The following is a 27,841-nucleotide window of genomic DNA, read 5'->3' as shown; positions in this document are numbered from 1 at the left end:
TATGGTATGACTCAAATTGTATAGGGCCGACTCACTATACAAGAGAGAGAGAGAGAGAGAGCAACCATCAAAAAAAGACAGAGAGAGGGCTGAATCATTATACAAGAGAAAAGCCAAAATTACATGATGTTTTCCTAAGTAATGAGTGAAGGCAACATATGGTCTCATTCATATCTACATGTGGATGATTAATGGAAGCAAATGAGAGATATCATAACATTTGGATAATATATGTAATTCCCCGATTTCATATGCTTGGATTATATCCTATTTGTAATGTTTTCTCTCTCTCTCTCTCTCTCTCTCTTGCTTCCATCAGTCACTCATGGTATAACAGATTGTTCCTTCATTGATCGTAGTCCTACAAACTCCTAAAATGAAACGAGGATTGAAGTATATACTTGAACGGGTTAGCTGCTATGGGTAGTTCTGCAACTCTCCCGTCAAAAAACGTGCCTTGTTCGGTTTGGCCATTGATGAGAGTCTCACCGTCTCAATGAGGGTTCTTATATTGATATCCTCCTACATAATAAAGGAAAACTAAGTATATATGTCAAAATTCATTTATCTACAGCAAGTATCACAAATCAACGTTCCGATTACTTCTTAATGAAAATGATTAAAGATAATTCAAAATAAAAAATTGAATATTTGTAATGCTAAGAATCATACAGGGAAAATAAAATTGTTTAGGTGTCACCTCATATATCATAGTACCGCTAGATGGATCATGGAGGTGGCATAGGACGACACTGGAAAGCACTCTAGTTGCTGTTGACACGCATATCGACTGATTACTTCTCTCGGGATGAGTCAATAGCAAATCATTAACATCCTTCGGGGAAGGATTAAAACTCTTAAAGGCGTTTCTAATAGAGATCTTTCCCGCTACATCCTAAGAATAAAATTTAATACACGCATCTACTCACCGATAAAGGATGCTATTTTAAATATCAAAAGATGGATTGGAGGGATCGAAGATCAGTTGTTTGGTTGGTAACCGGTCGATATGCGCGTCAAGCAGCAGCTGCAGAGCTGAGAGATAGAGAGAGTGGGGGAATATATTATAGAGGTGAGTTTTCTGGTGGAGACATGTGGTATAAATGGAAGAGAATAGGGGTGTCCTTACCAAAATTACAAAATATGAGGGCCACCATAAAATTACCAAAACTTTCAGGCCTAAAAGGAATAAAAATGATAACGCCGAGACAGGATACGCCAGCCTAGTCATTGACTAACGAAGGGATTTATGCACCCGGGCGTAGGAGAGATTGATACCTAAAGGAAGGCATGCCTACCATGGGCTCTTATGCACCCGGTGCGTGCAAAAAGGCGATAACCTCCCTCATAGGGGGCAGCCCAACAACCTCCCTCCCTTGCCATATAAACGGGCATACCAAACACCTTCCAAGATTAAAATATGAGCAAATTTTGAATGCAAAGAAATTAGCACGTTTTACACATTTTTCCAATCACTCTCATGGAAAATTTTATCAATTGCATGACTTCTCTGGAACAAGAAATATTCTAATGAGTTGCAGATCGGAAGTGAGTGTGCTTCGTAAATTTTTTTCTTAAATATATATATATTTCGAATAAGTGTTTCCTACATCATTAGTGAATATGACGACGTTGTACGGCAGTTATAGAATTAAAACATTAAGACAATTGTGCTAATTAAATGATTATCAATGAAAACACTCATGTTAATTATCTTCCGGCATTGATACTAAAAGTGTGCCCGCACTACGTGCAGATAAAATACCAAGACTTTTGGTGCCCTACATACTTATTAGGCACATAATAAATGACGCCAATGTTGTTAAAGGGTTACAATTTTAAATGGGGAATATATATTTCCTCCGACAAGTTTTGGAGGGATATCCTCCGACCCACTCGCATGATATAACTGTCCCAGATTTTCATGATAATTACAAAATTGCCACTCCTCACTGATTCGGAAGAGCCGAATCGGAGGGTGTAGCGCATACCTTTTAAATGATAGAAAATCTTCATACGAATGGAATCACAAAAATTAGAATATAATTCAGAGACTTTTACTTGCAGTGAAATTTTCCTAGCTTGGTTAAAGCTCAACCACATTTCGATTTACGTGAGGCAGTGGCTCTCCTTGAAGCCGGGAAAAATTAGGACATATCTTCTATATATATATACATAGAATTTTCAATCTTCTATGTAAAGTATGCTATTTAGCTCTTCTTTTCTTTTATGATTCGACCCTTCCTTTGCCTTGCTCGACACCCTTCTTAAATTAAATACCAAGGTTCGTCCCAATTCCACCCAATTCTTCCCGTGCCAATCCAAGAACATCATCTAGACTTGACTCCACTATATAAATATCAATTTTGGCCGGCGTGTTGGCCCCTGCTATATATAGTGGTGGACTCCAACGACCCCAAAGCGACGGTGGCCGGTGTTGGCCCCTGCTGCTGCCTCTCCCTCTCAACTAACATCAATCTGGTCAAGGCTCCTTGTACCCGATGTCTCGTGTAAGTTCAAAACATAATTTTTGGTTGTTAATAGAAAATTCAGCCCCAGAACTAAAGAGAACAAAACGTATAAAATTGAGATAAAATTGAAAAGAATAGGATAATAGAAATACCGTGTAACGCCTAAGGAATTAACATGAAATTTTTTTCTAATAAAAAGATTGATTAAAGGATGTTAACAGAAGTAATTAAAGTCATTGGATGAAAACTTAAAAAAAAATGGAAAAAGATAAAACATGAAAGCATTCAAAAGATGTAGGATGTAAATGAAGAAAAAAATAGGAAAGACTAAAATAGAAAAAGAACCAAATCTACAGGACCAAAGTATAGTTTTTCCTTTAATAAATTATATTAATTTCTTCTATGAGATAAATAATGCAATGAAGTATAGCTCGGAAGTCAGTACATGTTTCGAAACGACTTACGAAACATACAGAACATGAGATGTTATAGAATAAAAGATAATAAACAACTTGATTGTTTCTAGAAGACAGCTACTTCAATTTAAGTGTTATCAATATTCAAGACATTCATTACTTATTTTTTAAGACAATACTTAAATCCATATACAATATATGGATTCATGAAGATCAATAAGTATGAATCATGCTTTTAGAGTTATCATAAAAAAATATTATCTCGGGACGTCATTATTTACAGTATTCCATAATCTTGCATAATTCGGGTTGAATAAAGAATAACTTGACTGAGCCCGTTTATTATCCTCTTAACATGGCTAGCTTCATAAGCTTTATTACGCATTCATTGAATGGTCTGAAGTAATTACGATGCAGTCAAACTAAACTATACAAATATGCACGGACTAGATTGGTTGCGATAATCAATAAAAATATTTTTATAACTCTATAAAAATATATTTTTTTAATCTTTATTACTGTTTATATTAAATATTCTGATTGACTAATATTATACATTTTCTTAGAAATTTAATATTTTCATCAGTGCCTCAACCAATATATTTTCGTGGAAGTATCTCAAGCAAAATGTAAACTACCCAGCAAAATATAAACAATATAATAGATTTATTATATTAATTCCGTGATTGCAAATAATTTCGGCCTCATGAAACGACGTCTCAACATAATATAGTGTCACTTGTGACATAACTATTGGCGGTTAGATAAAGGGTCACGTAAAGAGAAGCCTCCTTCGTTCTACGTGGCACTTCTCGATGCTTTGACTCTGCTTTTAGTGTTTTATATAGATTCTCAGCTCAATCCGCATTGTTTGGATGTGAATATTAATTAGTTATTGAAATTCATGGATTTATGAAGATCAATATCTATATAGATCATGCTTTTTAGAGCGATCAAATTTAATACTTTTTCGAGACTTCATTACATATGGTCCACAATCTTCGTATAATTCAGGTTGAATTAGGAATAATTCGACTATAACCCCTCTTGTTGTCCTCTTAATTAACTTAGCCAGCTTCAAAAGCTTATTCACAAACATGAATGATTTGATGTAATTAGAGCGCATGGCGTATTAAAGAAACATCTCTTGTCAAGCCGAAGATTCTTTTCGTTTCGTTTTTGTTATAATTTCCCTAGTGGCGACATCAATGCTATTATAATCACATTCACAATCTTTAATGCTATCGATTTCCAATTGCAGTGGAGTAAGAGTAAGAGACAAAACAATCTTGGATGAAACCAAACGAAGTCACATAGAGGGTCGAGTCATACGAGAGAACAATCGAAACTAGACGATGTTTTTCTAAGAAATGACTAAAGAAAACAGGTGATTTCATTCAAATGTGAGTGATTAATGGAAGCAAATGAGAGATAGCATCGCATTTGGATAACGACTAAACCCCCAAATTCATATGCTTCCTTCTCCATTAATTAACCAATTTGTAATGTTTTCTCTCTTTTTCTTCCATCAGTCACCCATGTATGAATGGATTGTTCCATCATTATCATAGTCTTACAAACTCAAAATATAGATAATGAGGACTAGTTTACACTAGCAGGGTAGCCGCTACCCATAGTTCTACAACTCTCACGTCAAATAACCTGCCCTGTTGGATTTGGCCAACGACGTATATAGCATGCTAGTTCATGTTTATTCCCTCTGCCTATGTGGCCAAAATATGATCGCTTCAATGAGGGTCTTTATATCGAGTTCCTCCTGCATAATGAGGGAGAAATAAACATATACGCCAAAATTCATTTATCTACTCCAAACTAACAATGATATTCTGATTGCTTCTTAGTTAAAGGATAACAAACGATATAGAACAAAAATTTAATATGGTAAGAAATCAAGCAGTTATAAAAAAAAATTGAGTGGGATCACCTCATATATCATAATACCGCTAGATCAATCAAGGTGGCGGCACGAGATGATACTGGATGGCGGTCCAGTTGCCGTTGACACACATATCGACCGGTTACTTTGCCCGGAATAATTCAATTGAACATCATGGTCAGCATCCTTCTGGGGTAAAAGATTGAAACGCTTTGAGAGTGTTAACAAAATTTTCAGGGATGAATTGGGGAGGAGTTAGATATATTTTATATATATATATATATATATAATATGGATGAAAAATATAAAAAAAAAATTAATTACCCTCCCTGAAGGCACCCTGACCGGATCAGGAATCATCCCACCTGCGAAGAAGACTTACATCAGTTATTAGAGTGCATAATATCGAATAATACGATATGAATCAGGTATATGTTGATCGATCCGTTATCTATGATTTATAAATGCAATATGTTGGATCCTCAACTTGATCAAATTCTGACATTCGGGTCAAAAAATTGCAAGATTGTTACCTAGCTTTCCGCAACCTAAGAGTAAAATTTAATACAATATGTGTCTACTCACCCCAATGAAAGAGAAGATCATCAAGTATCAAGAGATGGACAGTCTGGAGGGATCAAAGATCAGTTAGTTGGTCAAAAACGGATCAACATGCTCGTCAAGCAGCAGCTATGCAGAGCTGAGATAGAGAGAAAGAGAGAGGGCTGTTGTCGAGGTGAGGTGAGGTTGCAGGGGGGAATGTGGTTTAAATGGAAGAGAGTAGGGGTTTACTTACCATATTTACAAAAGATAAGGACCACTTTAACATTACCAAAACTTTCAGGCCATAAATGGAATAAAATCTGAACTCCTGGACAGGATACGCCAGCCTGGTGATTACCAAACAAGGGAAAGATATCATGAGCCCGGGTACAGGTGAGCCCAGTACTCCAAGCTTCCAAGGAGTGCATGCCGGATCATAGGGCTCTTATGCGCCCGTTGTATACAAAGTGACCATGGACCTCCCTTATATAAGGGCAGCCCAACAACCTCCCGTTGCCATTTAAGTAGAATCAAGGCCCCCCTAACACCTTCCAAAAAATTAAAGATTAGAAAAATTCAGTATGAAAAATTTAGAACGTTTTACACGATTTTCCAGTCACTCTCATCAAAATTTTCAATTCGTGGCATGACTTCTATGGAGTAAGCCATCTAGTGAATTATATACTGGAATTGAGTGTGTTTTCGTTAATCGTCATTACTAACTATGATACCACTACTCCACTATCCATGTGTTGCACGAGTTTCTTTACTTATCTAAAATCGTAATTGATCATTTATAATATCAGAATACAATATTATTATTATATTCTAACATGATCATCAATTTTATGTATAATTTGAAAATACCATTTCAATAAAATTGAAAGTTTGATACAGTTTATTCATAAATTTTATTTTTTTATACTTTGTGCTATCTTCATAAAATTATAATTTTTTCGTAACTCTAACGGTCCATCGTTTACTTTCTAATTAAAAGAATATTGCATTTTCTTATTAGTATTTCATTATTTTAAAATTATATTATCGTTGATAATTTTGAAATTCAATATCATTTATTAATATTTTTCAATCACATTACTTAAAATATATTTATTTTTTCTTGGAAAGTCAATTGTGTTATATATAAATGAATATGAATAATAATAATAATAATAATTTTAAATATTAATTGCATTTATTGAAGACACTTTTACAAAACGTAGTTAGTTTCACTATAAATTAGGGTTCAATCTCGTGCGTTGCACGAGTTTATATTTATATATTTATATTTTGTACGAATAGTAATTATCACAGTTTTATATATTAATCACTTACTAGTGTTATTATTATTATTATTATTATTAGGGGAATTTACTTAAAATGGCCCATGGTTTACCCGTTTTGTCAAATCTATCATATATTTTTTTTTGTCAAATCTATCACATGGTTTACTTTTTGCATCAAATCTATCCCGGCGTTATTTTTTCCGTCGACATCTAACGATTGTGCTGACGTGGCGCCCACGTGGCAAGTGTGGTCCACTATCTCTCAACGTGCCACGTCAGCACGGCCGTTAGATGTGGATGGAAAAGATAACGCCGGAATAGATTTGATGCAAAAAGTAAACCATAGGATAGATTTGACAAAAAAAACATACGATAGATTTGACAAAACGGATAAACCATGAGCCATTTTAGGTTAAAACTCCTTATTATTATTATTATTATTATTATTATTATTATTGAAAATAAAAGTTTACAACAATTAATTTTCAATAGAGTTGCATGAATGCTTTTGAATAATTCAATTATAATTTTATAATCAATGTTCTTATTATGTCTTATAAATTTATTTAATTTCTTTCACAGTCTTAGTTTGTGTTATATGTACTTATATTATTTTCAAATTTATGGAATCTTTCTTCTGGATAAAGATTGTTATTATTCTATATAATATTATTTTTTAATTATTTAATTTATATAATCTTCCTACGTGGATAAGAATTGTTATTGTTTTAGGGTTATATATGTATATTATATCTATTTTTTACATATATTTCTTAATGTTATAGAATTTATTAAAAGGTAATCATTTGTATGGTTCATGATTATTATTTTTAACAAGTCAAATTTACTTTTCAATATGCTTGTACATATACATGTTTAGCTTTTATGATAAACTATATATATGCTTCATTAATTCGTAACAATATCAAAAATTTTATATTAATTTCTATAAGTTATGCTCAATTTTTATAGTGTCGCGTTAAATTAATTGTTTATATACATGTATAATTTATATATAATTAAGAAATTACAACAAAAATTTTCTCTTAATTGTATTGAGAAAAAGATTTAGGTACCTTTAATTGCATTATTTAAATATTTTTAATTATTATTCTCCGTTCATTAATTTTTTTCCATATTCTTTTTAATTTTCATTTAGTTATTATTTGTAGCAAGTAGGAGATTCATATACATTAATTTCGTTTATGAAAAAAATTTAATTATTATCTTTATTTTCTAATTTTCTTTTTTCTTATTTTTTAAATTTTCTTTAAAGCATTTATTATGCACCTAATCTCATTTACTTTGCAACCAAGTAAATTCTAGTTATATATAGATTATATCTAATTATATTATTTTATATATTTTTATTCTTTTATATTAGTTTCAAATTAGTAGAATCTTCTATCTTGATAAAGATTATTATTATTCTATATAATATCATTTTTTCAATTTATGTAACCTTCTTTCGTGGGTAAGAATTGTTATTGTTCTATATAATGAGACATTAGTTATATTTTTTATATATGTATATTAACTAATTCATATAGATATGTTTTATATTTTTCTTATCGTTTTAAAATTTATTAAAAGGTAATCATTTCTATAATTACGAACTACTTTTTTTAACCGGAAAAGCATGAACTTTTAATATCATCTCAAATCAATCATACCCTCACTTTTATAATATTTATGTGTGTCATCAAAATATTTAAAAAATTAAAAATAATAAGAAATATGTAAAAAAAATGAAGAAAAAGTTAAGAGAAATAATGAACCCTCCTAAACTGAGTCTCACAAGGGTACTGGCCTCGACGACAAACGCTACCCCTGCAATTTATCCCAAGACTTGGATCCAAGTCCAAATTAAATTGTTGGGATGAGGGCCTCGAGAGTGCCACCCCACCACTTGGGACGGGGTTGTCGAAACCTTTTGAGCTCGCCAGTGAACTCATCCTTGGGGTGGAAGCGACAGGCGTGGCCCCCACCCTTGGCAAGGCCTTAACTTCGGATGAGTTGGTTGCATGCTTAATTCTTGTTTTAAAATTATTTTCTTTATTTTTAATATTTTTATTATATTTTTTAATATTTTGGTTTGATGATATGGCAATGTCACATCTGCTAGAATACACAAAAATAAATGCCACATCTTTGAAAAATCATAAAAATCAATAGTATGATAGGCTTGGGATAGAATTGAAACAAATATGAAACTATACTCAAAAGTGTTCAAGTAAAGGAAATGAACTTTGTGAGTAGTTCAAAAAGAGTAGGTTCGAATCCCCTATTGTTCACTTAGTTATTACTGAGGCCGCCCACAGATATGCATGCACATGGACCAACCTAAATCTATGGGTTTGCAGGGGATGTTCATGGTCCCAGAAAGAAGAAAATTCTCTTTATAAAAATTAAAAACAAACTTTATTATTTTAGTTGTAATTTACTCTATCTTGAATTATGCAAATATTTTTTCAAATTGAACTGAAGAATTTGGAAAAATAATAATCTTCCCTCCACCGTTTCCTTCCAAGTATTTCCTTCCATTCAAATACATAGTATTCAATTGATATAGTTATTATTTTGTAGTAATATCAAACGCCGTCACAATAATTTCGTGTATTGCGATAACTATGGTTACTTATAACTGTTTTGTTTGTTCTTTCTCAATCACCATGTCATTATGAATTAGAATAATTCAAGAATTAAAAATCTATTAAAACGTTTTATGTTTATGTTGCAATTCATTAAGGCATAAAACCGAATTGAAATACGAAAATTGTGGAATAATGAGAAAGTGAACAAAGTGATTATATATATATATATATATATCTATATATATAATCTTTTAGAGAAGCATCATTCTATAGTACTTAAAATTCAGTTTGCCTTCCATTTTCTTTTTCGGTAACGTCGTTTTGGCCGTCTCATCCCATCTTCTACAATGGAAATGGGAATCTCAACTAACCTGGCATAACAGGACCGCCATATGTGGAGAGTGGTAGAAGAGAAAAAGTGGATGCATGATGGAGGCGGCGACGGCCAAATCAATCTGTTGGGGCAGGGCAGGGTCAGGGGCGAGGTAGGATGTTTGCCCTTGGCTCAACGTTATAGCATTTAGGGCATGTTTGGTTTACAGATTTTGGTAGGGAACATAATACCTACTCCGTACGTAATAGGTATTCCGACGTTTGGTTCAAGGGAATGCATAATAGCTATTCCGGGTCCGAATAGTTATCCGGATTGCATCAGGAAAACATGTGTCTCCCATGAATGTCTGAAATGGGTATTCTCCATCCGAAAATGACATGAAAACCCAAAAATACTATCAACTTTCCTGACTTATTACAATCGCATGCCATCTTGCAGAAACCCCCAATTTCCGCCGCCCGCACCATCGCTCGTCCTCGACGAACCTCCGCACGAACCCATGGCTCGCAAGCCAGAGGTCTCGATGAACCGCCGCACAAACCCATGGCTCGCAAGTCAGAGGTCTCGACGAATCTCCGTACGAGCCACCGCACAAACCTCGACCACGAACCTTCGCACGAACATCAACCACGAACCAACCACTCCACCGCACAAGCTAGAGATCTCGACGAACCCAAGCTCCCGAGCTTGGGTTCGTCGAGATCATGGGCTCGCGACCCCCGGGCTAGGTTTGCGAGCCAATGCAAACCCGCCGTGGGGCTCGTGAGCCCTAGATGGCTCAGGGGCCTAGCTCTGGAGCCAAAGCCAGCTCCCCGTAGCCATGGGATGTGGGCACTATTCATCTTCTTCGACGAAGAAGATGAACAGTAACCGGCCTTTTATTTTCAATTTAATATATTATTTTAATAATTGAGGGGTATATATGTCTTTATTTTGTTTATGATATATTCTCGATTTTTGCCATTTTTCTATTCCATCCAACCAAATAAAATGAATTTGATCAGAATTTCTATTATATTCCATATTTATTATAATCTATGTCTATTATATTCTATATTAATTTCATTCTAGCGAATCAAATGTAGCCTAGGATTTGTGGGGTTGGGGGCGGTTTTGGTGGCGAGAAAGGATTAGCCAAACACAGGCCTACTTTTGTAGTGTCTTCTAGGAATCCATCCGCCACAATTGGCAATCGATTAGTCACTTTACATGTAAAAAAATACATGAAAAGGCGCTTTCTGTAGAATAATTAATAGCTATGGATTGATAATAGATATATTAAGGTTGCCTAATAAACTATTTAATAAATTTAAGCATATCGAGGTCTAGTACAATATTAACATAAATTGAAACAAAATTATATATTATGCAAAAACAAGAAACACCATTATTAAAATTAATTTTTGAATAGGCAAGTTGATATCGAAGAGCAATTATTTTCGAAGGAAATTTGATATGTGTAATATATATATATATATATATATATGTATATGTACAGAATTGGAGGATATCGAAGAGCAATTATTTTCGAAGGAAATTTGATTGCCATATAAAGAAAATATTCGAAAAAATTATGTCAGGTATAAATATGCATGGTGAAATGGAAAAGATAGAGTTAGGGACTCCTGGAAAAAGGAAATCAAGAGAACGAAGAAGGGGAAAAGAGCATACTTTGTATTACTTTATCCATGCAATCTATATATATTGGTTACCTCTATTATATGTGGGCAGGGCTCCAAGCATAACACTACCTAGTCTCCATATTGCGAAACTTCAATGGCACGAAAAAGTTGAAGAGGCAAGCCTTGTGCTAAACACGAACTTAACCCCAAATGTGGCAGTATCTTTTGTCGTTATGGCAATTATTGGCAGAAATGCAATGAAAGATTGTGCCTCTTATCTCATATATGAAAATAGTGTGAACAGGTTTTCCCTGACTTTATCCATGTCAACGAACAATTCGAAATGTCTTGACTTTTTATTATTTCTTTTTCATAAAATCGTTTTATCTTTATTATTATCCATTAATAATTTTACTTTAACAAAAAATAAGTTAATTTTCATTTATCGTCAAGGACAAAAAGGTGTAGTTGTGATTGGCATTGATGTTTCTTGGCTCTTGTGTCTTTCATGGTTATTATGTTTCTCCCAATATTTAAAAAAAAAAATATGGTCCTGACCCTAAAAGTGAGGGAAGAAGCGTTTATATATGGAAGGTAGTGGTTATAGGGCATTATGTGTTATAATTAATGTTAAGCGGCTAAAGGGCATTTAAGTAAGTTCTATAATATTAGAAGAATATTTAAGGAATATCAATAAAATTATAAGGGTAGTTTTGGAAGTGAGATGTGGAGAAACACCTGGTGAGCTTCGTACCTTTATATTTAGTATAAATTAAAATCTCTATTTCATTATATTATACCCATGAGCTTCTTTTGTTTTTTTTTTTAAAAGAGCACAATATAAGGACCCAGGCAAAAAGAGAATAGAAGTGGAAATCGCTCTTTCTTCCAAGAGTTAAATATGCTTGTCCAGGAACAGATGCAAATTAACATAACGTTTGACGACGAAGTTTGATTTAATTTGATTTAGTTTAATTCGAGGAGATAAAGACAAAAGTGGTTGGGAAATGTACGTGAGAGAATTTGAAAAAGAATATAAAAAATGTAATGATTGTATTGTTGAATTGAGGAAAAAGTGTTGAATAATTGAGAAAATTTAGTATTATAAAATTAATTGTAATAATAGAAAAAATATGAGAGAGAATTTAAAAAAAAATTAAAAATAATGATTGTGTTGTTGAATTGAAAAAAAAGTTAAGTTAAGTTAAATTTATTTTTGTTAACAAACAAATGGTAAATTTGATGGGAGTGAGATCCTTGAATTGATAAATAGGAAGATCATTTTTCGAGTTATAAAACCGGATATATAAGAAATTTCATCCAAATTTGAGAAACAGTATATAGATTTTCTTAGAACGTTGAAATTTTAGAGGAGGGCAGCCGCACCTGCAGCTCTTGCGGTCCATCCCGAAGCATATCCGGGAAGTTTTTGCAATATGCATGTTTCAGGAAGATGTGAAACGAAATGATTGCAAACAAGTCGAAGAGAGTTCAAATGCAATGTATCATGTATTCATAATACAATCAACTTTGGGAGCTGTACGATATTCTTTTTCTTTATTTCTGTAAGAAAGGTTATCCTGGTCTGGGTTAACTAATTCTTACAATCCATATGAACAATGTACAAACATAAGTAGGATCGACAGTATTTAACACGATATGAGAACACGACATGAATACGATACGCAGTTAAGTGGGTTTGAGTTAAGACTAAATGTATTTTGTGTCTAAACCGATCAAATCCGTTTAGATACGATAAATAATCGTGTTTAAACGGGTTCAACCATTGCAACCCGTTTATATTATGTGCTATAAGGTTAAAAAATTTGTTTCACATATTGTATCAATTTATAAAAGAAAGTACACTAAAATCATCTAAATTTGTTTATGTAAATCACATATTTATGGTGTTTTTATCATGCCAATCTTGAGTAATATGTAATTAACATTAATAGTGTTATATCATGTATGTATAATATGTACCTAAAGGTAATAGTATCATATCGTGTATAGGTAAGTATACATACACATTTAGATACGTTTAGTTAAACGGGTTAAATGTGTCTTGTCCATATCAACCGGTAATTAAATGTATCGTGTTCATGTTTGAAAATCTAACATGTCGTGTTCAAGTTTAGAGCTTTTTGACACGAACCTATTTAGACACGACATGTTTAAACACGACAGGATACATATTGCCACCCCTAAATGTAAGTAATGTTTAGGGCGCACACAGGCCATATAGATAGCCCAATATGAAATATTCTCTTGTATGTTTCTTAGAATGATTTAAATTCAAAAATATATATATTTTACGTATTAAATAACTAAAATCCGAGCAATGCAAGCATAAAACTCATCCACAAGGTAGTGTTTTGTACACCAACGTGGATTGATTGAAGCGATTTGGCGCTTATTCTGTTGAAGTAAGGTCTCGGGCTGGAGTCCTTGTAAATGTAGAAAATCCACGTTAGGAAAGCTTTACTCCTTAATTGGCCGACTCGATTCAACTGCATTAGTCGATGTCCAATTGAGCTTCCAGATGGCAGGTTTTACATTGAGAGGAAAAAAAAAAGGGGGGGTAGTGCTTTGTACAAGTCACAAGAAGTATCATTAATGAGAATTGATCCCTAGCATCTTCATTCTAAATCAAACACGAGTTCAACTATACTCGCCACTTTATCAGTAACATATTTTTAATTAATTTATATTATGTTCTTATGATAACTTTGGATATAATTCAATAAGATTGCAACTAGTTGCGAGTTCACGATCACGACTATATATTTGCACATCCCCAAATAAACTAATTTTGTTCAAATTTTGTATAATTGATATTAAAATGCAAATTTCATTTACTGAAGCAATATATGATCACCATTTAATGACGCAATATATGATCACTTTATACTATTTGATCTTTCTTTTTCTTTTTTTCGCTTATAAGGGATACCTGGTTGCCTAGTAGGTGGAATGGAAATAAAAGGGAATGGAAACTCCCATCGACAAGAATTGAATATCCACCCTGGATGGGAAGCGATTTGGTGTTTGTTCCGCTTAAGTAAAGTCTCGGATTTGAGTTCTTATGAATATAAAAAATCGCGCTGGGAGAGCTTTATCCCTTTGTGGACCGATCCGGCTCGACTGTATTAGTCGAGGTCCAATTGGACTTTCAGATACCATAATTCACAAAAAAAAAATTGAATATCCAAAAATCCAAAGTAAACTTATTAATTTTGTTCAGTTATTCGTGTATAATGAGATAAAATGTACCTTTCAATTAACTAATTAGCACTACATATGCTTAACAACAATTTACGATCTTTCAGGCCAACTGATGCATTCTCATTCACAAGAGAACCTGCAGGTACTCATCCCAAAAAAAACAAAAAACAAAAAACTGCGGGCATGGTAGAAATGGGTGCATGGGCTCCCACAAACAAAAATCTAAACTGAAATCTCTTATTATAGTTTGAGTTCAAGTGCTATTGTTCTCGGCCCCTTTCTTTGAAGTAACCAAATTTCCGACGTAAAAATTTACTTGCAGGCCTAGTAGGAAAGGGTACATGGGCTCCTGTGAATAATAATCAAATTTAAAATCTCTTAGTATAGGTTGAGTGCAAGTGCCGTTGTCCTCAGTTCCTTTCTTTAGACTAACCAAATTTCCAAAGTAAAAAAATTTACTTTGGTGCCCGCTACAAATTTTCCAAGAGAAAACATCACACTTTCGTAAAAATTGACTTATATTACTGTCGTAAAACTACTCGCAAATAACGGAGAACAAATGAGGATTTTTTATATTATTGCAACTTATTGAACAATGTCCATCAGTCAGAGAATTAGCTAGATCCACAAGGAATAATTCGATTCGAAAAACAGTAAGAATATTACGTGACATGTATCATTCGACAATAGTGATTGTTGTCAAACATACATGTCAAATCTCTCATTTGCTTCCATTAACCCCACAACCATAACTAGAAACAGAATTCAGGATGTTCCACCGCTCAAATCATTTAATTTCGAATATTTCGGTGATGACAGAATTTGATCAGGCGGAATTTTCCGCACAAATTCACATTACTCAAGCTGTTGCTGATTGTCCAGATCCATCTAAGGATCACCCTTCACCATCTAATGAAAGATGCATACGATGGGAAGCCATCTTCCGATTAGTCGGGCAGCTCCTTGATTTGGTCTCATTTGGCAGCAGATGATGATCAAATAAACCGAACTACAACTATGGCAAAAAGAAAAGAAATTGGGAGTTAATAACATCATTGTAACTATGTATAGAAAAATCAATCATGAGGGATTCAAGTGAAATTTGATGTGCTGAGTTTGAAGTTGGAACTGCACAGCGTATAAGATAAGCTTCTCACAGCAACCAAAACTTACAGTGTGTGCACCAATGCGCTGCTAGTTACGAATCTCCGGCACTGCCGTAGTGAAGCTTCCTCCCTTCTGCCGTTCTGACCTACAGTAGCAGATCGGTGGACGCTTGGTTCGCTCCCCCGGCTGGAGCAGATGCCAACAGTTCGGGGTGGCGGGTGGAAAGATGGAGAGGAAACTGCGTGATGGGATGAACAAGTCATTGACAGAGAACCTTTCCTTTTCTTTTTTTTTTCAATTTATAAAATAAGTCCATAAATCTAATAAGAAAACTCTCAAGTTTTGATAAATTGCACTCCCGCAGGAATCGCGTATAGGATTAGTATATATATATATATATATATATATATATATAGACACCTAAGCATCAAATGAGTGGGCCTTCTTAGAAATGACAATGAAAATTTTAAAATTCCTCGGAACACCAATTGCATAAATGGAGGAGGGAAAGTATTGGTTAAGTGGATGAGAAATGTCACCTCATATATCATAATACTGCCAGAGGAACGGTGTGTAATAGCATCTCGATGCCTCTTTCTTTTCTTGGGGTAGCAATGTCTCGGTTTCAAGGACATCACACAATCTAGTTCGTGAAAGGACCGACTCGATCCATACATGTTAAGCAGCGGCCCACTGAAGGAGTTCCCAGGCAACAGTCGTTTCCGTCTTGAAACATCAGATGGTTCGACTTCCCTCCCCCTATGGTTAATCATGTAGAAGAATCATTCGAGAATTACTAATTCTTTTGAATTACTCGACTTAGATAATTCGAGAATCACCTTTTAAATAGTGGTTTGAGAAGGCTTGGCCATTGGGCAATAGATGGTAATCGCAGGAAATAAAAATAAAAAAAAATAAAAAAGGAAAGAAAATCCTGTGATTCCTTGTGTTCCTTTTCCCCATTTAAATATTAATAATTGGTGAAGAAGTTGATTATTGGCAAAATAAAGAAATTATATATCCACCGCAAAAAGAAAAAAGAATGGTGCTTATTTAATGAGCTGCCAAAAGCATTATTCTTTTATTCAAGAGGTTACTGAAAAGGGAAAAAAATGACAAGTCTAAGTAAATGTTGCCTTTGATTTTTTCTTTCGAAAACTCGTAAACCTAATATAATGAAATAGAAATTTTAATAATTAATAAAGAGATATTAGTTATTATCAGGCAAATGCATATGCCACTGCGTTCTACTATCTTTTTTCTTTCATTTGAAGAAGAGGAAATGTGTCTAATTACTTACTATAAGCAGCTGGATACAGTACAGATTTCCTAGTAGTGGGTTGGCTTGAGTTGCCTCCTAGAGCTTATCTTTTTAACTTACCAAAATAACTCAATTTTACCAAAATCGAATTAACAAATTAATCAATTTCAAAGAAAAGGGATCTGGTATGACACTTCTTTTCAACCCAACAAAGATATTTCAAACTTGATTTGTTATGAAATTTCTCATGTTCTTTCATTTCTCATTTCCAATATTTCATATAGTTCCTTACAAATAAAGAAAAAGTTTTTACGCGTGGCATTACCAAGAGCTATGCTTAGCCAATTGACAAGTCATGAATCATGTTAACCAAGTTGGTGAACAGGCGTAAAAAGTAATTTCAGTTGGTATGTCCTAATTCATTTTTCTATTCAAGAGGTTAAAATTATTTTTCTAGTCAAGGCCAAAAAAAAAATCCATTTTCCGGGAATTGTTTGGCCACAGAAACGATGGAGATGGAAGAGTATGCGGATCTATTTTCTTTACGGTCTAAAATGAAGATTAGATATATAAAATGCCTTTAGAAGATATGCAATGACTCATAAATGTGTTCTAAAGTCTGGAAAAATAAATAACATATTTTGCATCACAAACATGCAAGAACTGAATCCAATCCTAATATCTGCTAGATTCATTTAGAGCAGAAAGTTCGACAACTTACCTGGGTGACAATAATAAGTTCATGAACTAGATAAATAAGACATCGCTTAGATAATTACTTGTGTAGGGATGATGATACCGGGAATTTCAGATCATCGCTTCGAATAGAAATGAATTGCAAAAGCCCCGGGAAATATCAGAAATCTCGCCTAAGAGGATATCCAGGGTTGAGTTGCAGACTCGATGCCTACCATCGATGGAATCTCATCCTTCCTCTCTATCTAGCTAGAGCTGAAATGCATGACCTTATAACGAAATTCGGCTGTTATAAATGGAGCTGCTAGAAGCGGAGCGACTATATGTCGTTAATATGATATTTTTCTCTTGCTCCCTCTACTCCTTATATTTGCTTCGCAACCATAAAGTCGAATCCAATATTGCGCGACATGTTCAGAATTTACCATTTATAAAAAGGTAAAAACAATTATGAAAATTATCTTTATCTTTTTAGAAGAAAATACTGTATCATAATACATATAGGCTGATAAATGTGGTAAAACTCAAGCAACTTATAAATTCAATATGTTAAATATTCAACATTGCCCTCACATATAACAACGTAAGATCTTCTATCTGCCCTCACATATAACAACGTAAGATCTTTCAGGTTAGTCAACATGTACCATATGCACTTAAACATTCGTCATCGACTATGGATCATGAAACAGACTTCTTTTCCATTATCGGACTATAATGAGGCTAACATGAGACACATCCTTGTAGCACATGCTCCTGGCCTTAACTTGGTGTGAGGCCACCCACAGCGTAAGATGCTCTCTAATGTTATGTAAAATTTCATTCCGCCTATAAGTGGTTGGACGTATATCCGATCCAAAAATATTGATTGATGGCAAAACCCGAACACTTACAAACCCATTGATTTTTCCTCTATGGCCAGTAGGAAATTATGTCTCAAATTCTCAATAGAACCAATGGCCACAAGGCTACAAGCCCACAACAGAACACGAACATCCGGTGCGGCAAAATAATGAATTCTTGTGATTCATCGTACATTCAACGTGAATTCTTGCACACTTGAGTTTGGTAAGAGAAACATTCATAAGATACACATGCCAGCATTACCCTAACGAGATATTTAAGACAAAATGCAAACCGAAACTGACATTCGGTATGCAATGCTGACCGGTACTAGCACAAAACTTCGGAGTCATAAACCGAATTGCTTTCAAAACAGAATGCCGAGCAAAGAGATGATGCTCGTGAAAATGAAATTTCCAAAATAAATTCAGCCTCGAGAAAAAAACTTATATTCCATTTGATAACTAAAATGAGAATCAAATAAACTAAAATCAAATCAAAAGGGTCACTATATGTGATGGGAAGTCCCCTACTGAACTCCGCTCAGTTTAGCCCAATCCACAAATTGCATGCCGCCGTAGATGTTGTTGGCGAACCTCACGCCTACCGTGAAAGCCATTGCCACGGGCGGGACTCTCTTTGCTATAGGTGAGGCTTCGACTAATTGTTCGAGGGCGTTGATAATCTGATACCGAGTGTTTGACGATACCGCGAGGAAAACACCTAAATTGCAAGGAAAAAGTTACTCATCGAAACAAGTAAAATCTCGAATTCTCAATCAGATGTGGCTAGTGGGAAAGTACAAAAGTTGAGCACAATATAGGGAACCGGGGGAGAAAGGGAACAGAAGTGGAAATCGCTCTTTCTTCCAAGAGGGTTCCAAGGCAAGGCATGATGTCTTTGTGATAAATTCGGGAGGGGGCTGTATAATATACGTATCAAATAACTGAATCTGAAGAATGAACATGAAACTGACCCCAGAGTGCGGCACTTTGCACGAGAGGTGGCACAGGTATGTCTCCCTCCGACTTCTTCAGGCTCCTGATTAGTAACGCAGAAAAATAAAATAATAAATCAGTTCTTTTATAGTTTATAATTGCATTATAGAAACAAAATAACACTAATAACCCTGAACACTCTGAAATGCAGTAGTCTAGTTTATAGTCTAGCACCTATAAGATGGAAATAGCCATAAACTGTTATAGCCAAATCATCAGGTCAGGGCCAAAAACAACTTATGTAAAAGCTTGTGATTTTTTTATATATAAATGGCGAGAATTGTATTCATAGAACTGCAAAGCTATCTTACATTTCCAATTAAGTAAAAGGAAATGTGCACGAGCGATTTCTACCTCTTAGCAGTCATAATCAGATTTGCAATGCCTTGACCTATAAGCCCACAGCTAAATCCCACCGATCCATACAATACACCCTGGATCCAAAACAAAAGTTCGGTCAGAACTAACATATGCAAATTACACAGCACTAACGGTGCCATTAAACCGAGCAATAATAAAGAAATGAGGAGATGTAGGATCAACATAAATAAATTGACAATAAATAAATAGAACAAGCATGAGTTACTCCAACCCAGAACAAGCAAAACCTCTCCATCCATGTAGCTACCCTCTTCATTTGCAGCTATATGCATCACAAGCAACAGACAAATAATATATCAGACTCGAAATTATTTACCTTATAGAAATATGTAGCAATCCGCTGCCCTACCGAGAATCTACACCCTGGCCTTTCTGCTTCAAAAACGCTGCATTTGATTTGAAAGTCTAATCAGCTAGCATGCACGCAGCATAACTTGTAATAGGAGCAAAGGAAGGAAGGAAGGAAGGTGCAATTTATATGCATGTCGACGTCGAGCATGAATCAAGGGCCCCCATTTCAGCTTCCTAAGAATTAAGATGACCTATTTGCAGCCAAAATTAGAAACTCTGATGATAAATAATTTGGAAACAAAACTGTGGCATTCTTATACAATGGTCAAACAGATATTGCATGCTGCACAAACCTGCTCGGAAGAGAATTACAAGCATGCTGAAGCTGTCCAAATAAACCTCTTGATACGGACTGCTTGCCTATGCGAGCATAAGGAGCTAACATACCGACCAAAGCAATGTCAACAACCACACCCACCAACAAATCAGCAAGGTATAACTCAAACTCTGACCAGAAATCCTTTCCCCTTTTCTGAACTTCCGCAAAAGTCGCACAGCAGGAGTCGATCACTATCTGCAAAGTCCCACATGAAATAAGAAAAGGTTATGCTTTCCCTTTTCTCTGGATTTGCATACGAGATGATGAACTGATCCAGTGAAAACCACAGAGCCTCAAAAGCGAACATGTCAAATGATCAGGATCATGACATGAATGAGTGAAGCTCAAACGTCAAATAGTCCTAACCCATCTACTAGAACCATAGAGAAGAAAAGCGGTGAACTTTGATGACCCAATAGACAGACGGCTGGGAAGAATTCAACAAACCTCTGTTCCAACTTTGAAAAGGAAAGAAGGATCAGCCAACATCCGGTTCCTAAGCATCGCAAACTGCCTGATTAGAAAGCCCAATGGCCAGACTGAACCCTGCATACGAAACAAACACTCGCATTACGAAATTCTGGAAAGAGCATAGGTTTCGACCAAAAAGTGATCTTAGCGGCGTATATTCAGAGATCTAATCCTTGCATTCCCTGAAATGACAAAGACTCCATCTTACTAATATAAAACTACCCATGTCCCCGACCTCTTTTCACAACAACAGCTGAACAAGTCTCAGCATGATTATCAGGCAATTTTAAAAAAAAAAAAGAAAAAGAAAACATCTTTATTGATGCTGATGAAAGAGCAAACAACGAAAGTCAGAAAAAAGAATCAAAAAGGGAAATTTGACTGTCGCAAATTTGATTCCTAAGAACACCCTTTTATACTTCCTATATCTGTTTTCGTTGGAAACGGAAATCTGTCAACTGAAAGAAGAAGGAAATGAGACCCGATTCCATCGAAGATGACGAACCTGCAAATCGAAGTATCGCTCGAGAATGACTTTGGGAAGCCCCGTAGTCTTGGCTGCCTCCAGCATGTCTGCCGGAAGCTCAGCCCCACGAGCCTCCGTCTCCCGCATTATGTCCGCATACTTCACTATCGGCCCAAACTCCTCTTCCTCTTCGTCATCGCCACCGCCGCCACCTCCACCTCCACCTCCACCTCTATCTCCACCTCCACCATTAAAGTCTTTACCGCCACCTCCGCCGCTGCCGTCGATTCTCGGCTCAGCATCACCGTCCGCAACCCTCAGTTCACCGATCAGGCCCTCCTTGGGATCTGACTTTGAGCAGCTGACGACGACCCGGGGTCGGCCGGTCGTGGGAGAGAGCCTCAGTGAAATCGACGCCACCGGGGCAGCTCTGGGGTCGGACCCGGTGCATCTGAGGCAACAAAGAACCCGACAATCGAGGACGCGGAGCTCAGCCTTGGCGATGGGAGCTGAGGGGTGAGCGTCGCAGGACGAGGCCGAGAGGTGGCGGAATGGCACGGCAGGAGAACAGAGAGACATCGTGACGGAGAAGGGAAAGGACGATCAGACGGAACGGCAGCAGAATTGAACGGGGAGAAGCTGAGAAATAGCCCGGGCTTCAGCTGCGGAAAGGGTGGAGGCGGACGAGAGAGTGGAGGGAGAGAAACAAAGGGAGAACAACAGGAACAGCAGAACGGCGGGAGAAGAGAAAGTGGGTCGGGTGTCGGGTCAGGTTATGGAGCGAAAAATGGTCAAGAAAAAACAAAAAAAGGACAAGAGTCGTCGCCTGAGAGATTCGAACTCTCGCGGGGAAACCCCATGTACTTAGCAGGCACACGCCTTAACCACTCGGCCAAAGCGACAACGGCTGCGGTGAGTTAGCCTCAGCACTTACTTGACAGTAAAGTCTGAAATACCACATTCTATCCGTATGAGTACATGGAAGTCCCTTGACGCCACTAGCGACCTCAGGTCGCCCGCGGCAAAAACACCTATCACCTAGACTGGAAGCTTGGCTCTGCCTCTAAAGCTGGGAGACTCTTATGCTGTATTTGTTTTACTGTAATGTAGTCATTAATGGAATTAGTATATAATATGAATTAAAATTACATATGAACTTAATTGTTTGGTGAAATGTAATAGAGGTTATAACAATTACAATTCTTCAATTACGTTTGTCAAAATTGATAGAGAGATTTAGGATAAAAATACGAAATTACCCCTGCTATACAGAGAAGAAAATGCCCCATCAACAAATATTAAAATTTTATCTAATAAACAACAAATATATTAATTTAACATTTATTAAAAATTAAAAAATTAACCTTAAAAAAAAAGAAGAAGGAATAACTAGGGGCTCTAAAGCCACGCCCAGGGCTCGCATCTGGGTTCGATAGGGTCGCAAACCTAGCCAAAGGGCTCACAAGCCCTGGGTTTGATGAACAAGAGCCTTTCTCTAGCGGACCCCGAGCTCTCGAACCTAGGTCCGTCGAACCTAGGGCTTACATCTGGGCTCGCAACCCCGCATAAACCTAAATGAAAGCTCCTGAGCTCTGGGGTGCTCGGGAGCTCAAGTTGCTCAAAGGGCTCAAGCTGCTCCTCGAGCCCTCGAGTCAGATCAAGCCTGACGAGGCTAAATCTGGTCTCAAGGAGGTTGGATCTGGTTTCTTCGACTCGAGGGGAACCCGAAACATGTCTCGATTTCCCAAGAGGTGAAGTCTAGCGGTGGCAACAGCGGAGGAGCGGTGGCAACAACATTGGAGGGGTGGTAGAGGGGGCTGGAGAGGTAGTAGCCACTTTGAAAATTTGACAAATGAGTAAGGATATATTAGTAAATTAAATGTCTATTACATGGGTGTAATTTCTATTACATAGGTGGAAGAGGGGAATGGCCATGCATACTCTATTACATATCATAAGGCTCATCCGTAATTGCCATTCCCATTAGGGATGGAAACAAACAACGTAATGAGAATTACCTATGTAATTGATGCATAATCGAATTCCCATTAAGTCCAACCAAAAATAGCATTAGCGATGTCAATGTGAGGTGAGAGAGCCGAGAGATTAGGGGCTCTACGTTAGTGATTAGTCCAAATTGATAAAGGATATTCATAGGTTTTTATAAATGGGTTTTGACTTTTTGCAAATCTTAATGGGGCATTAAAGGTTTTGCCCCATTGAGTTAGGGGAAGGATTAATGATTTATAATCAAAACACTATGAGAAGGATAAGGTGTCTTATCTCAAAACTCGTTCCAAACCCGTTAAAATATAAAATAACTGAAATACTCGTATTCATTTATTAAATTTACAAAAAAATCTACAATTACGGTGTTTCTTCTCTTCTCGTTCTTTAGTTTTTTTTATATATATTCTTGTCGTTTTTTAGTTTTATTCCTTTTTGTTTTAGTGAATTGTAATAACTTATTAAGAGTTCGGTTCGAGATGTTCCTTTTTCTTCTTTTGTATTATTAGTGAAATTCAATGTGATAAAACTCTTTCACGAATGATGTTATTAGTTTATTTTATATTTTACTCTCGAAACTCGTCTGATTAAGAATATGCTTTGTTGTTACTGTTATTTTGGCTTTTTGTAACGATTAAGGGCCCATTAATGAGTAATTGATAAGTTATGGTGAGAACCCATTAGCTAAATAAGAAGGGTTCGGGAAATTTTTTTAAATCTCTTAATTGGTTTAAAAAGGGTGTGGAAACAACATTTCTAAAGGGTTTGGGTATGGGAAGGGTCCAGACACCCCGAACCCTGCCCAAGAACTTCCCCATCCATGGAGGTAGATTTGAAAATGAGTTTACTATCACTTTAGTCCCCGAAAGATTGTCTAGCCAACACGTTTGTCTTTGAAAGATTTTTGCCAACAATTCAGCTCATCAAAGATGATTTCGTCTCCCGATTTGGTGCAACCGTAAATGACTTAACAGAAAGCTGATGTGGACATGCACGTGGACTAACACTGTCAACAAATAATACAAAATAATCAAACGACGTCGTTTTGGGATTTCAATATTAAAAATTATAAAAATAAATAATATTGCCTCTTCTTGAAGAAGATGAATAGTAACTACAGAAGCCATAGCTATGGGGAGCTCATGGCTTCCGGCTACAAAGAGCTCGGGAGCCTCATATTTAGGTTTGGTCGGGCCTAAGAAACCCAACTCGAGGGTTGCGAGCCCTCGTTTATGGCAATTCATATCGTGTCGTGTTTATATGTGTCATGTCTAAACGAACGCGTGTCATCGAAGTCATAATCCGTACACGACACGATTATTAAACAAGTTAGGTTTGGAAAATACGAACACGACCTATTTATATCCGTGTCAACCCGAACATGACATGTTAAACATATTTATCGAAACGTATCATAATAGGTACACGTATTCATACACAATACAATTATTACACGGGTTAGATTTTGAACACGACCTGTTTATCTGTGTCAACTCGGTTACCCCGGACACGACATGAACCTGTGTAAACATACCAACTTAGCATCTCCAAAATTCGATCAAGCGCAAAAGACACTATGTAACACTAATGGGCACCAATTAAACAAAACAAAAAATCTGAAATGCAACAGATCATTGCATACAGATTAGGGGTGTGCACGGATACCGAGTATACCCAGAACCGGTCAGAACCTACCCGTTATGGTAGGGTCTAGGTAGCTCGTATTGAAAATAGCGTAGGATCCGGGTATTAAAATAAGGAACTGGTGAAAACGGTTCCGATTCAATTCCTGCATATATGGTACCCAAAACCGAAATCGGTAGCCGAACTCAATAATAATTTCTCATTGTTATATGCAGATATATTTCTCCCTTTTACTTTACCATCTTCCTCTCTTTGTCTCTCTCTGTCCCTCTCTCGGTGGAAGCTTCGCTTTCTTTATTGTTGGCAACTTTGGCTCAACAACCCCTATGTGTCCTCAATGAAGCCTAATCGTATTGATGATGTTTAGCTTTGGCTCGATGACCTCTATGTGTCCTAGGCAGCTTTGTTGTAGATGTATTCTGGATTAATTTAAATCTATATTGATATTCTGTTTTGCGTTATTACTGATTATGGATGAGACATTTTCGGTTCTATTTAACGAGACAAAAAAATTTACAGGTTCCAACAGGGTGTCTAGAACCTGTGATATAATATAGGTTCCGGTTCCATGACTCAATAAGGTAAGGTTTGAGTATCGTGAAAAAACGGGGTATTCGGACCCAAACACCCCTAATACAGACCTTAGAAAACACAACCCCCACCACAAACATTACTTTCTGTAACTGTAAGCCATATTTTATTACAACTCCTTCTCTGGAATTCACAACTGAGGGCTTCAAATAGTAGGGGCCAGCAACTCGATCAATCCCTAATGTCCCACAGGTTCATAGGTTTCAAGTTCCAGCTACCTCTGATCCTCTGAGCTAGTGAGCTGCTGCGTAAGAAACTGCAAATCGGACTTAGGTTTAAGGTTGTGCAAATTGGACTCCAATCGGACAATCTATAGTCAAGAGAGACTCGAGAGACTCACCAATTAGTTGGCGGGAACTCCATGGAGAGCTAGCGGAGTGAGACAAGGGTAGAAGTCGAACTCGAGCTTGACGAGTTCTAAATTTTAGCCTTTAATTCAAGGGGAAGGGGGGCGCACGACCTTCAGCGTCGATGACTCTTCCGATCGAGGCCGTGTCGGCGTCGCCCAAAGAGACTCAATCGGGTTATGGCTCAATTGACAATCGCGAACACAATCCGGCTTCAATTGGCTGAGAGTATAGAGAGAGAGACTCACCATGGGATCACAGCATCGCGTCGATGTGGGATCACCATGGCGCCTGGAATGGTCGAGGGCTCAAGGTCGTTTCTCCGTCTCGCCTGCTTAGAGTTGTCTCTGAGAGTAAGTTCTCTCTGTCGAGAAGGAAAGAAAGAGAAAACTAAGAATAGAACAGAGACTAAGAGGAAGCCTGCGGAAGGAAGCTATTAAGGTTAGCAAGGTCATTTTTGTAATTTTAGTTATAAATGGATTAACGGGTTACACGATTAAACATATTTAAATAAACAAGTTTAATCGTATATAATCGAGTTACACAAATTCAACCCGGTAAGATATGCTTATTAATCGTGTCTAAACGGGTTGGACGAGTTTAGATTGAATATAAAAAATGCATAACCCGAACCCGTTTAATTCCGTGTCGTATCCATGTCGTGTTATCATGTCGTGTCAAATACTGTCGATCCTACCCTCATTCATGATGAAGGCACACTTAGAAGCTTGCATTTGTAGAGTTTTCTCTCTATGTATCCAGGGCTTCTGAGCCTGGATTTGTCGATAACCAGGGTTAGTGACCCCCGAGTTAGGTTCGTGAGCCCAGCATGAACCCAACCACTAGGCTCTCGAGTGTTGGGTGGCTCGGTAGCCATGGGCCAAGAGGCTCATGAGCCTGTCACTGGTTCGCGACGAAACCACCCCAAGCTCGAGAACCCATCTGACCAGATCTGACTTTGGGCCTCCCCCATCGGCAAGATCGCTGAAGCCTTCAGGGGCCTCTGGCGACCTCGCCAATGGGGTAGGTCGTCGGCAGGAGAACCCCAAGCTAAACCTAAGAAATTGTTCATTTTCTTCAACAAAAAAGATGAATAGTAATTTTTTTTTGTTATTTTCTTTTTTATTGTTTTAATATCGGAATAACCAAAATCACATCATTTTGATTATTTTATATTATTTAGTGACAACATTAGCTACATGAGCATCCACATCAACTTTCTATTGCCTCATTTAACAGATGGACCAAATCGATAGACAGAGTTGTCTTTTGGGGATCGACACATTGGCAAAATTCTTTTAGGGACCAATGTATTGGCTCGTTAATCTTTCAGGGACCAATTGAATAGTGAGCTCTTTGAAAATTTTAATTCTAGCACGGGGGCGTTTTTGCCTTTTCATTCTAAATCCGAGCCCGGCCCTCCCCAGCAGGATTTGGGCCTTAAAGCATAATCATGTCCAACCTTCTTATGCTACTCATCACCAAACATTTGAGAAAATCTACCAAGAATTGGGAATCTAAAGACAAAGCAAAGTGATGGGACCATCCAATGTCGTTCTTCTTTCGGAAGTAACAGTACCAATCGGGATAGCCCTGGGATTCTGTTCTTTCATAGGATTGACCAATTAGGATCAGTAGGGGTTGATCATAACCATCACTCTTCGTCATAAAAATGCTAACCATTTGTCAAAAGAAAATAAAAATAAAAATGCTAACCAAAAGTGCTGACCTGTACTCTTGTTTCGGTCAGAAGACCGCGATTCGTGGCCGCTTATATCCCCAAAACTATACATAAATATAAATCTAAATAAGAACAGAAATGACGAGTAAAGGAAAGGCCGTCGGTGCCAGTTGGCGTAAGCTCAGTAATGAGCTCTATTAACTTTTCGGTTCGGCCTAACTGTCTCCGTCAAGATTGGATCCCGGAAGTTGCAGACAAACCAAGAAATTTAATTTAATATTTTAAAATAA

The 27,841-nt window shown here is 36.6% G+C and overlaps 1 protein-coding gene, 3 long non-coding RNA genes and 1 other non-coding gene across 6 annotated transcripts; all 5 read right to left on the bottom strand.

Annotated features, from left to right (window-relative positions):
* On the bottom strand, nt 1-1,285 carry LOC116201453. Its single transcript, XR_004155878.1, has 2 exons — nt 701-1,285; nt 1-522 (listed from the first exon to the last, which is right to left on the bottom strand). It is a non-coding gene; the product is annotated as an uncharacterized LOC116201453 (long non-coding RNA).
* Nucleotides 1,286-4,200: 2,915 nt separating this feature from the next.
* LOC116201377 lies at nt 4,201-5,918 on the bottom strand. Of its 2 annotated transcripts, XR_004155866.1 has the most exons (5): nt 5,581-5,918; nt 5,370-5,509; nt 5,109-5,149; nt 4,833-4,973; nt 4,201-4,664 (listed from the first exon to the last, which is right to left on the bottom strand). It is a non-coding gene; the product is annotated as an uncharacterized LOC116201377 (long non-coding RNA). The 2 variants fall into 2 exon arrangements; XR_004155865.1 differs by having other exon boundaries at nt 4,203-4,664; nt 5,370-5,873.
* Nucleotides 5,919-14,939: 9,021 nt separating this feature from the next.
* On the bottom strand, nt 14,940-15,757 carry LOC116201593. The gene is made up of 2 exons (XR_004155902.1): nt 15,562-15,757; nt 14,940-15,403 (listed from the first exon to the last, which is right to left on the bottom strand). It is a non-coding gene; the product is annotated as an uncharacterized LOC116201593 (long non-coding RNA).
* A 2,695-nt stretch (nt 15,758-18,452) lies between these two features.
* Nucleotides 18,453-22,033, bottom strand: LOC116201953 (protein RETICULATA-RELATED 1, chloroplastic-like). Its single transcript, XM_031533439.1, has 7 exons — nt 21,321-22,033; nt 20,792-20,890; nt 20,319-20,539; nt 19,991-20,060; nt 19,648-19,727; nt 19,272-19,336; nt 18,453-19,018 (listed from the first exon to the last, which is right to left on the bottom strand). Exons 1-7 carry the CDS (start codon nt 21,858-21,860, stop codon nt 18,825-18,827), a joined length of 1,269 nt encoding a protein of 422 aa, XP_031389299.1. The 5' UTR covers nt 21,861-22,033; the 3' UTR covers nt 18,453-18,824.
* A 68-nt stretch (nt 22,034-22,101) lies between these two features.
* On the bottom strand, nt 22,102-22,183 carry TRNAS-GCU. Its single transcript has one exon. It is a non-coding gene; the product is annotated as a tRNA-Ser (tRNA).
* Between the last annotated feature and the right edge of the window lie 5,658 nt (nt 22,184-27,841).

This window comes from Punica granatum, chromosome 3, assembly GCF_007655135.1.
Source record: "Punica granatum isolate Tunisia-2019 chromosome 3, ASM765513v2, whole genome shotgun sequence".
Taxonomy (NCBI): domain Eukaryota; kingdom Viridiplantae; phylum Streptophyta; class Magnoliopsida; order Myrtales; family Lythraceae; genus Punica; species Punica granatum.
This window is presented reverse-complemented; position numbering and strand designations above follow the sequence as displayed.

Excerpts from the sequence above, each read along its gene's own strand:
- LOC116201953 (XM_031533439.1), bottom strand. The coding sequence starts at position 21,860 with ATGTCTCTCTGTTCTCCTGCCGTGCCATTCCGCCACCTCTCGGCCTCG. Across the intron at positions 20,540-20,791 it reads TTTTCAAAGTTGGAACAGAG|ATAGTGATCGACTCCTGCTG; the intron begins GTTTGTTGAATT and ends GGGACTTTGCAG. Across the intron at positions 19,019-19,271 it reads GCAAAGTGCCGCACTCTGGG|GTGTTTTCCTCGCGGTATCG; the intron begins GTCAGTTTCATG and ends CTTGCAATTTAG.